The sequence below is a fragment of the Eimeria acervulina genome, genomic scaffold (genome assembly GCF_000499425.1).
Source record: "Eimeria acervulina Houghton genomic scaffold, Eah_scaff1016, whole genome shotgun sequence".
In the NCBI taxonomy this organism is placed as follows: domain Eukaryota; phylum Apicomplexa; class Conoidasida; order Eucoccidiorida; family Eimeriidae; genus Eimeria; species Eimeria acervulina.
This window is the reverse complement of record NW_013549476.1, coordinates 1-10,756: the sequence shown is the minus strand read 5'-3', so window position 1 is coordinate 10,756 and position 10,756 is coordinate 1. Positions and strand designations below refer to the sequence as shown.

The following is a 10,756-nucleotide window of genomic DNA, read 5'->3' as shown; positions in this document are numbered from 1 at the left end:
CAGCAGCAGCAGCAGCAGCAGCAGCAGCAGCAGAAGCAACTTCGGCAGCAGCATTATCAGCAGGAGAAGCGAAACTAAACAAGCAAACAAACAAACAAATAAATAAATAAATAAATAAATAAAACATAATTAGACGAATAAATAAATAAGTGGATAAATTAAATAAATAAACAAACAAATAAATAAATAAATAAATAAATAAATAAATAAACAAGTAAATAAATAAACAATAATATATATATATATATATATATATTTGGGGTGTATGGACACATGTGCAGCTGCTGAATTGCTTCCGTTCTCCGGATGTAGTTGTTTGGTCGGCAGTTTGCTGCTCTTGTGCATTTCCGTTTTTAACATTACCGATGCCTCTATTAAAAAGAGAAGACGAAGGTAGGCTGTGCTGGTTCCTGCTGCATCAAGCGCAGCAGCAGCAGCAGCCCCCGTACTTTCTTGACGGGTCGCTGTCTGGAGATGTGCCGCTTAAAGCTATTCATGAAGAAGTTAATGCACCCTCCTTTGCACTTGTTTCACAGGTACTGCTACTTTTCATGCTGCTGCTCATCCATCTGCTGCTGCTGCTGCTGCTCATCCATCTGCTGCTGCTGCTGCTCATCCAAGTGCTGCTGATGATGCAAGTGCTGCTGCTGCTCATCCAAGTGCTGCTGCTACTCATCCAAGTGCTGCTGCTGCTCATGCAAGTGCTGCTGCTGCTCATGCAAGTGCTGCTGCTGTAGATGTTGATGTTGTTGCTGTAGATACTGCTGCACATTTTGACGCTGCTGCTGCGGATGCTGCTTCTATTTGCGTTGCTGCACATCCTTTTGCTGTTGCTGCTGCTGTTGCTGCTGCTGCTGCTGTTGCTGCTGCAGGTTAATCCGCATATATTTCCCTTCTCAGGGATTCGGGCCCATGGAGAGGCAGGAAAGCCTGTAAGTCTTGCTGCTGCTGTTGCTGCTGCTGTTGCTGCTGCTGCTGCTGCTGCTGTTGCTTCTGCTGTTGCTGCTATTACTTCTACTGCTGCTGGAGCTGCAGCGGCTGCTGCTGTTGCAATTCGGTCTCCAGGTCTTCCTTCAAACTCCTCAGAGTGTTGTAGGGTTTAGGGTTTAGGGTTTAGGGTTTGGAGTGTACACGCAGGTGAGCTGGAGAGGAGCCGGAGGGAAGTGGCGAGGCGGCTTCATCTTATCAGGGTTGGAGGTCTTCCTTAAAGAGCATCTCGTGCGCCCCTAGGGTTTAGGGTTTAGGGTTTAGGGTTTAGGGTTTAGGGTTTTAGGTGGAGGGAGAAGAGTCTAGGGCTTCAGGGACGTTGGCTGCAGCGTTGACGACGAAGGTTTAGGGTTTAGGGTTTAAGGTTTAGGGTTTGGGGTTTAGGGTTTGGGGTTTGGGGTTTAGGGTTTAGGGTTTAGGGTTTAGGGTTTGTGCGTTCAGCGGTTTTTGTTGCGGCTGATTGCTTTGCTCAACGTCAGCCCAACTCTCCGCGGAATCAACGCCCGCGCTCTCGCCCTACAGGTGCTCCGACAGCTAGCTAGCTAGCTAGCTAGCTACAAGGATAGCTAGCTAGCTAGCTAATTATATATATATATATATAGAAGGCTAGTTAGCTAGCTAGTCAGCTAGATAGCTAAGTACTTAGTCGTAAAACTAGTCAGTCAGCTAGCTAGCTAGTTAGCTAGCTAGCTATCTATCTGTCTACTTAGCTAGCTAGCTAGCTATTGATACGTTTTGCTAGCTCCGTGTGCGCATCTGTCTGCTGGCTGAAGCAGCAGACATACAGCGGCTGCACCTTCTGTTCTCGCTAAGGGTTTAGGGTTTAGGGTTTAGGGTTTGGGGTGTCTATGCAGCCGTACACTGGAGATATAACAGTTTACCCTCGGAGGCTGCACTGGAGGCATCTCCGCCTTATGAACGACCAAACCCTAGATGATGTTACCTGGTATGCAAACCCTAAACCCTAAACCCTAAACCCTAAACCCTAAACCCTAAACACGAAACCCTAGACCCGAAGGGGATTATGTGCTGCGTTGCGAAGGCGGCAGCACTCCGCCGCATTTGCTGATGCTGCTGCTGCTGATGCTGCAGCAGGGAAGGCGAAAGCAACAGCTGCTGAGAGAGGTTTAGGGTTTAGGGTTTAGGGTTTGAGGTGCGGATGTGTGCAGGTATGTACAAGAAGGGAGACTCATGACTTTCCCGAAGCTTCATCTCATCAGGTTCGCTGCTGCTGCTGTTGCTGCTGCTGCTGCTGCTGCTGTTACTGCTGCTGCTGTTGCTGGTGTTGCTATACTGGACCTATCTTTGCTGCTGCTGCTGCGGCTGCTGCGGTGTATGCGCAGCAACAGGATTCGTATTGAGAAGGCTATAGACGCTGTTGTTGCTGCAGTAAACGCAGCAGACACCCAAGGCGTTGCTGCCTAGTGCAGCAGCAGCAGCAACAACAGCAGCAGCAATAGTAGCAGCAGCCACAGGTGCAGCAATAGAAGCAGAAGCGCGCATGCTGCTGCACCAGTACAACAGGCTGACAGCAACAGCAGCTGCAGCAACAGAAGCAGCAACGGCTGCAGCAACAGCAGCAGGTGCAGCACAATGCGCAGAGTGCAGCCTTGATGTTTTTGTTTTGTTTGCTTGGCTTATTTAAGTTGTCCTTTGCTTCTTAGGAATTACTCCTTCTAGCGAGGGTTTAGGGTTTAGGGTTTAGGGTTTAGGGTTTAGGGTTTAGACTGCGCTTAGAAGAATTCAGTTCAAAGGACTCAATACTCCAAAACGCAACTGCTGCAAAAATTGCTGCTGCTGCTGCTGCTGCAGCTGCCTTTGCTGCTGCAGCTGCATCTGCTACTGTTGCTGCAGCTTGCCGCCGCAGCTGCCTTTGCTGCTGCAGCTGCCTTTGCTGCTGTAGCTGCAGCTTGCTGCTGCAGTTGCCTTTGCTGCTGCAGCTGCTTTTGCTGCTGTTGCTGTTGCTGCAGCTGCCTTTGCTGCTGCAGCTCCCTTTGCTGCTGCAGCTTCATTTGCTGCTGCTGCTATCTGAAGCCTTTGTAAGCCCTTAAAGCCTCATCGGGGGCATCTGCGTTGCGTGCAGCGATGGTAGAGAAGCAGAGGGCCGCAGCACCTGCTGCTGCTGCTGCTGCTGCTGCTGCTGCTGCAGCAAGAGGTGCTGCGCTGGCAGCTGACTTGAATGCCTTTGGGGCTGCTGTCTCTGCAGGTGGAGTTGCTGCATTTGAAAGGCTAGCTGCTGCTGCTGCTGCATTTGCTGCTGCTGCTGCTGCTGGTGCTGGTGCTGCCTCACCACCTGCTGCTGCACTTGCTGCTGCACTTGCTGCTGCTGCTGCGTTTGCTGCTTCTGCTTCGCTGATGCTGCTCCTCCCATCCAGCTAAGGACACCAGCAAACCAACCGCCTGCAGCAGGCTTCTGCTCATCCTGCATTTGCTGCTGCTGCTGCTGCTGTTGCTGCATTTGCTGCTGCTGTTGCTGCTGCTGCTGAAGCATGTGCTGTTGCATTTGCTGCTGCTGCAGCATTTGTTCCCGCATCATGCCGAACATTTGTTGCTGTTGCTGTTGCTGTTGTTGAGGCAACAACTGCTGCTGCTGCTGCTGCTGCTGCTGCTGCGCAGTAGGAGCAATTCCTGCTGGAGTGCTTACTGCAGCAGCAGCAGCAGCAGCAGCAGCAGCAGGTGAGTGGGGTGCAGCATCTGCAGGATAGCAATTAATAAAAGCAGTAATGCCGTTAGACAGACCCAGCTGATGCCTTCTAATATTTCTGCTTAGTTCTGCTGCTTCTACTTGCTGCCGCTCTTTGAGCTGAGCAGCAGCAAACATAAAGAAATCCTCTTCACCTGCCGCAGTAAACCGCGACATCGGCGCTCTAAATATACACCCCACACAAACCACAAACCACAAACCCTAAACCCTAAACCCTAAACCCTAAAATGAGGTGCTAAAGTGCAGCTCAAATCAAGTGCTGCGCTCGACAAACTTTCTCTTTGGGCCTCCTAGGGTTTAGGGTTTATGGTTTTAGGGTTTAGTGTTTTAGGGTTTAGGGTTTTAGGGTTTAGGGTTTAGGGTTTACAGTCCGCGCTGCATCAAATCTAAAAGAAATTCGTCTAATGATAAACCACCGAGCCAAGCACGCCCATCTCCTCCTGAAAGCAAACAACACATGCTGCTGCTGCTGCTGCTGCTGCTGCTGCTAGGGGTGCTGCTGCTGCTGTTAGGGGTGGTGGCGGTGGTGGTGGTGCTGCTGCTAAGGCACCGCTTCAGGGTTTAGGGTTTAGGGTTTACCGTGGGGGTCGCCTGTGCACGTGATTATCTCCTCCTCTACAGGGGCTGCGAGCTGCTGCAGAATTAGCTGCAACTCTTGCTGCTGTTGCTGCTTTTGCTGCTGCTTTTGCTTCTGCTGCTGCTGCTGCTGTAAACGATGTTGCTCTTGCTGCTGCTGCTGCAATCGGCGTTGCTCTAGCTGCTGCTGCTGCAGTTGTTGCTGCTGCAGCTGCTGCTGCTGCAGTTGCTGCTGTTGCAGTTGCTGCTGCTGCAGTTGCTGCTGTTGCAGTTGCTGCTGCTGCAGCTGTAGCTGCTGCTGCAATTGCTGCTGTTGCATCTGCTGCTGATGCATCTGCTCTCGCTGCTGCATCTGTCCTGGCTGCTGCTGCAGCTGTTGCTGCTGCAGTTGCTGCTGCTGCGCTTGTTGCTGTAGCAGCAATTGCTGCTGCAGAAGCTGCTGTTGCTGCAGCCCTTCCTTCTGCTGCAGCTGCCCCGGAAGCAGCACCGGGTGCAGCTGCTGTTGCTCTTGCTGCCTTTGCTGCAACTGCTGTTGTTGCTGCAGCTGCTGTTGCTGCTGCAGCTGCTGTTGCTCCTGCAGCTGCTGTTGTTGCTGCAGCTGTTGTTGCTGCATCTGCTGTCGCTGGAGCTGTTGCTGCAGCTGCTGCTGCGGGTGTTGCTGTTGTTGCTGCTGTTGCATGAGGTGCTGCTGTTGCATGTGATCTTGTTGCAGCTGCAGCATCTGCTGCTGCTGCTGCTGCTCTTGCTGCACCTGACGTACTTGGTGTTCGTGCTGCTGCTGCTGCTGCTGTTGCTGCTGCTGCTGCAGCTCATTTGCTGCAGCAGCAGAAACAGAAGCACTGGAGAAGCCACGACCCAGAGAGGGCTCCAGCAAAGGAGAGCGACTGCCGCTCCTGCTGCTGTTGCTGTTGCTGTTGCTATTGCTGCTGTTGTTGCTGCTGCTGCTGCTGCTGCGCCTAGGGTCATCTGTAGATATGCTGAGTGCCTCGTCGCTTGAGTGTTGCTGTTGCTGCAGCATTTGCTGCTGTTGCAGCAATTGCTGCTGCTGTAGCATTTGCTGCTGGTACTTATCGGCGTTGTGTGCCTCTTGATGTGCTGCTGCTGCTGCTGCTGCAGTATTGCATTCTGTATTGAATGATGGCAAGCTGCTGCGATCTAAGTGCTGCTGCAGCTGCTGCTGCAGCTGCTGCTGCTTCTGCTGTTGCTGCAGTGCCAGCTGCAGCTGCTGCTTGCGCTGCTGCAGCAAATATATTTGCTTCTCTTCATTTCTTTTAAGTGTCTCTACTTCTAACAAAGATGCAGGCATAGAGGCATCCTCTGTCTCTTCCACAGCATCTGCTGCAGCAGCTCCTGCTGCTGCTGCTGCTGCTGATGCTGCTGCTGCTGCTGCTGCTGGAGAGATAAGCTCAAGAGAGACAGAAGGCGCCATAGTGCTGCGGGAGGGCAGCAGCTGGTGCTGCTGCAGCGCAGCAGCAGAAGACTTAAAGAAATGAAAGCGAGAGGCGCTGCTGCTGCGAATGAGAGTGGATGTGCTGCTGCTGCTGCTGGTGATGCTGCTGCTGATGCTGCTGCCGCTGCTGCTGATGCTGCTGCTGATGCTGCTGCTGTAAGAGGGCACTGCAGGAGACAAACTGCGCCGAAGTCTAAAGGACGAGCTGCTGCTGCTGCTGCTGATGCTGTTGTTGCTGCTGCTGCTGTTGTTGTTGTTGCTGCTGCTGCAGCTGTAAGGAGACATATCGGATTCATCATCGTACATCTGCTGCTGCTGCAGCTGCTGGCTGCTGAGGTTGCAAACACCCTCTTCTGCTGCAGCATTAGCCCTTCTCTTCGCTGCTGCTGCTGCTGCTGCTGATGAAGGCCTGAGACTGTTTGCCTCCCTCGCATCAACAGCCTCTTCAGGGTCGCTGTTGCTGCTGTTGCTGCTGTTGCTGCTGCTGCTGTTGGTGCTTCTGCTACTGGTTGCTGCCGCCGCTGCCTCTGGCTGCGTTCTGCTGCTGCTGTTGCCCCGCAGCGAGGGCCTCAGGCTGTCTGTATTACTTACTGCTATTCCGATGCTGCGGTTATTGCTGTTGGAGGGACGAGCAGCAGCAGGAGCAGCAGCAGTTGGTGTTGCTGCTGCAGCAGCAGCTGCTGCTGCTGCTGCCTGTCTAGTGTTTCTGCTGCTGCTGTTGAAAGAGGAAGACTTTGTGTAAGCAGCAGCAGCAGATCCTGCTGCTGCTGCTGTTCGTGGCAGCGGCCTTCTGCTGCCTGCAACTTTGCGTGAGACGCAGCGAGTCAGAGGAGCAGCAGCAGCAGCAGCAGGAGCAGCAGTAGGAGTAGCAGCAGGTGGGTTACGCGTCCTTCCCCCTGCTCCCCGTCGTTGCTGCTGCTGCTGCTGCTGCTGCTGCTGCGAAGCAGCAACCGAGGAAGTAGGCGTCTTGTGTGCAGGTGTCTGTACACCCCACGTGCTGGAGAGAGAACGGTGCTGCTGCTGCTGCTGCTGCTGCTGCCTCCGGAGGGACGGCGGCTGCCGGCTTCGCAGCTGCTGCAGCGGCTGCTGCTCCTCCTGCTCTGTCTCTTGCTGCTGCTGCTGCTGCTGCTGCTGCTGCTGCCTCTGATGCTTGGGGCTGCCCTGAGGCCTTACATCGGAGATAAAATCTTCGGCTGCTGCTGCGCTGCTGCTGTTGATGCTGCTGTTGCTGCGGTTCTTCCTGCTGGCGTGCAGGAAGAGGCGCTTCCTTTCAAGCGCAGCAGCAGCAGCACCTGCTGCTGCTGTCCTCCCTGTTCCATTGATGTTGCTGCTGCTGCTGCTGCTGCCGCATGCAGCTGAGCTGCTGCGCAACGGAGAGACCTGCCCACACTTCGTTACCGGCCTACCTGCAGCAGCAGCAGCAACAACAGCAGCAGCAGCAAAGCATTAGTTCTGCTTCTGCAGCAAGAATGGAGACTCCGTTCAACTCTACGACCTAAGCAATACTTGTTGCTGCTTCTGCTGCTGCTTCTCTTGCTGCTGCTGCTGCTGCTGCAGCACTGTTCATACCTGCATGAGACTTAGCCCTTAAATGAGTCGCCGAGGTGTCGCTCGCGTACCCTCCTTGCTGCTGCTGCTGCTGCTGCTGCTGCTGTATTTCCATCAGAAGCTGCTGCTCTTGCTGCATTAGCCGCAGGAACTGCTGCTGCTGCTGCAGCAGACTCCACCCGTCAGGGTTGCTGCTGCCTCTTCGCTTCTCTTCGTCTAAGCACTTCTTTAGAGAGTCCGCATGCGCTGCCACTGTCCTGAAGCAGCAGCAGCAGCAACAGCAGCAGCAGGAAGGGACACAGAGAATGTCGCAGCAGCTATATATCAACGTACAGTTTTGCTGCTGCTGCTAGAAGACGGTGAAGCAGCAGAGGCAACACTACCAACGACAGCAACAACAACAGCAGCAATAGCAGCCCGAGCCACAGCAGCAACAGCAGCAGCAACAACAGCAGCAACAGCAGCAGCAGCAACAGCAGCTAACTCGATGCGACGCTGTAGGTCCCTCATGTTTGCAGCAAGAGGCTCAGCCTTATCATATGAAGCAAGAGGAGAGCAATCGCTGCGGTGCCTCACGTGCTGCTGCTGCTGCTGCTGCTGCTGCTGCTGATAGGGTTGCTGCAGCGGGTAGAGGGGCTGCCCTTGGAGCTGCGGAATTGGCTGCTGATAGAGGTGCTGCTGCCCTACCTGCTGGTGCTGCTGTTGCTGCTGCTGATAATAGTGCTGCGGTGTCTGCTGCAGCAGCAAATGCTGCTGCTGCTGCTGCTGCTGTTGCTGCGCAGGTGGCTGCGACAGCAGCAGCTTGTCCTGCCAACTCGCACGGGGAGAGAGAGGCAGCAGAATTGTCCCTGATGCGCTGCTGCACAAGCCCATATGCTGCTGCTGCTGCTGCTGGTGCTGCTGCAGCTGCTGCTGCTGCTGTCTTTCGTAGGGTATGTGCTGCTGGCTACAGGCAAATTGCTGCTGCTGCCGCGGCATAAACATGGGGGGCCCCTGCTGCTGCATCATTTGCTGCTGCTGCAGCATTTGCTGTTGCTGCATCATTTGCTGTTGCTGCAGCATTTGCTGCTGCTGCAACATTTGTTGGTGCTGCGGCGTCATCTGTTGCTGCTGCAGCATTTGCTGCTGCTGTAGCAGCTGCTGCTGCTGCTGCAGCGGCGTGCTAGGGAATGGACACCTCATGGTGGAGGTTGGTGCTGAGTGGTGGCTTGGGGCTGCTGCATCTATTGCTGCTGCTGCTGCTGCTGCTGCTGCTCGTGCAGCAGCAGCAGCAGCAACAGCAGCTGCGCTGCAACTTGACTGAAGAAGACAGCAGCAGACGCCCGTGCTGGAACAGAAACCGGCGTAAATTTGCTGCTATAGTTGCTGCTTCTGCTTCTTCTGTTGCTGCTGCTGCTGCTGTTGCTGCTGCTGCTTAGAAGACTGTATTTCTGCTCTGCAGCGGGAGCCCCTTCACTGCGTACAAACACACCTACGGTCGCAGCTGCTGCTGCCTGTGCTGCTGCTGCTGTTGCTGCTGCTGCTGCTGCGGCTGCTGCGGCCTTTAATACCTCTACAGGCGCGCGTTGAGTTGAATTGACTGAAAACAATTATAAAAGAAGAAAAAGAAGAAAGAAAAACAAACAAATCTTACAACTGCTGCACAGCGGCAGGGGCGGCGCCGAAGGCCGCAGAGATGAGGCAGTAGAACAAGAGTACAGCGAAGGAAATTAAAGGTTTTATCTGTCTATTAGTGTGTAAAGAAGAACAAAAAAGAGAATAAAAAGCATAAAACTATTTAAATAAAGTAATTTAAATATATTCAAAAGAAAAAAAACAAACAAACAAACAACAGGTAGCTGCAGCAGCAGAGGGCGGCCGCCGCGCCTCCATTTACAGCTGCTGCGGTGTCTAGGCAGCTGCAGGTAAGGAAAGTATTGAATTGAAGGTTTATTTAAAGGTAAAACATTGATTTTTATGTTTTTTATAACTTTATTTTGTAAAATTTTATTATTTTCATAAAGATTTCCTCTTTTTTAACCCCAGATACAGCCCCCCAGCACACACAACAGAACCACTACCGCCTACAGCCAACCGCAAGCCCAGTCCTATCGGCTGTCTGGGGTTAGAAGTTTATTATAATTAAATAAAATTAATTTAAATTGATGAAATAAATAAAAATACTTTTTATTCTTTTTTCTCAGCTTAATTCGTCTTCGTTTCCTTTACTTCTGCTGCCTTACACCACCGCATCGGCAGCAGGAGACAGACGACACACCAACAAGCAAATGTACAAACAAAGAAATAAAATAAATAAACCAGATAAAATAATTAAAATAATTAAAATAAAATAAATCAAATCAATAAAATCAGTCAAATAAACATAAAGACAACAGAAACAAACGCAGACACCGCTACCCTAAGAAAAGACAGACAAAAGAAGAGATATCAAAAAAGCATATAGATAAAATAAATAAATTAAATTAAATAAATTAAGCAAACAAAACATAAAACAGAAACAAACAAAATAAATACAACACGCAGCACAAATAAAACAAACTAAGAAATAAAACAAACTAAGAAATAAAACAAACAAATAAAACAAAGAGAAAATAACTCCGACAAGTAAACAAGCAAAACCCAAACAGCAGCAGAAGCAGATGCAGCAAACGCACCCCAACAAAGCGCTCCCTATACACCTACCCACTTATCTAGCTGTCCACAGCTAGATAGCTAGCTAGCTAGCTAGCTAGCTAGCTGTTTATAGCTATCTAGCTAGTTGTCTGTAGCGAGCTAGCTAGCTGTCTAGCTGTTTATAGCTAGCTAGCTAGCTGTCCATAGCTAGTCATCTAGCTGTCTCTAGCTAGCTGGTCAGCCGGCTGTCTCTAGCTAGCTAGCTAGCTGTCTGTAGCTAGCTAGAAAGATACCCGCAGGGGCTGCAGAAAGGAGACAGCAATGGAGACAGCTGCAGCTGTGCTGCTGGTTGTGTAGCTGCTGCTGCTGCTGCTGCTGCTGTCTGTCTCTCTTTTTCAATTTGTCTCTCTTCTTTGTTTCTGTCTCCTTTCTGCTGCAGCGATTTGTGTTATTTTGGTTCGTAGACAGCCCTAAACCCTAACCCCTAAACCCTAAATCCTAAACCCTAAACCCTAGGCGGCAAGCTGTAAGGCTTTAAATAAACGAAGAAGGGCCGCACTTATCACGAAGGAGACAAAACAAACAAACAAATAAATAAAAATAAATTAATTAAAACAAATAAAAGACAGTCGGAAACACACAAAAGAAATAACGCTTCCACTTCGGTCTTCTTTCTTCTCCTTCTCCCCCACCCTCCTGTATATATATATCTATATATATATACGTATATATATATAATATATATATATATAGAGGTATATATATACATATATAGAGGTATATATATACATATATAGAGGTATATATATATATATATATAGGTATATACATCTATATATATATATATATAAAGAAGTATATACATCTATATATCTATA

General features: G+C 50.8%; 2 protein-coding genes across 2 annotated transcripts; one reads left to right on the top strand and one right to left on the bottom strand.

Annotated features, from left to right (window-relative positions):
• Positions 1–365: 365 nt before the first annotated feature.
• On the top strand, positions 366–2,412 carry EAH_00053930 (patatin-like phospholipase domain-containing protein, putative; the record flags this gene model as incomplete). Its single annotated transcript, XM_013393981.1, has 7 exons — positions 366–536; positions 873–932; positions 1,138–1,218; positions 1,429–1,509; positions 1,842–1,933; positions 2,157–2,207; positions 2,331–2,412. 7 exons carry the CDS (start codon positions 366–368, stop codon positions 2,410–2,412), a joined length of 618 nt encoding a protein of 205 aa, XP_013249435.1.
• Positions 2,413–3,034: 622 nt separating this feature from the next.
• Positions 3,035–8,447, bottom strand: EAH_00053920 (hypothetical protein, conserved; the record flags this gene model as incomplete). The annotated part of the gene is made up of 4 exons (XM_013393980.1): positions 3,035–3,825; positions 4,271–7,123; positions 7,287–7,522; positions 7,750–8,447. The coding sequence occupies 4 exons, from the start codon at positions 8,445–8,447 to the stop codon at positions 3,035–3,037; spliced, it is 4,578 nt and encodes a 1,525-aa protein (XP_013249434.1).
• Between the last annotated feature and the right edge of the window lie 2,309 nt (positions 8,448–10,756).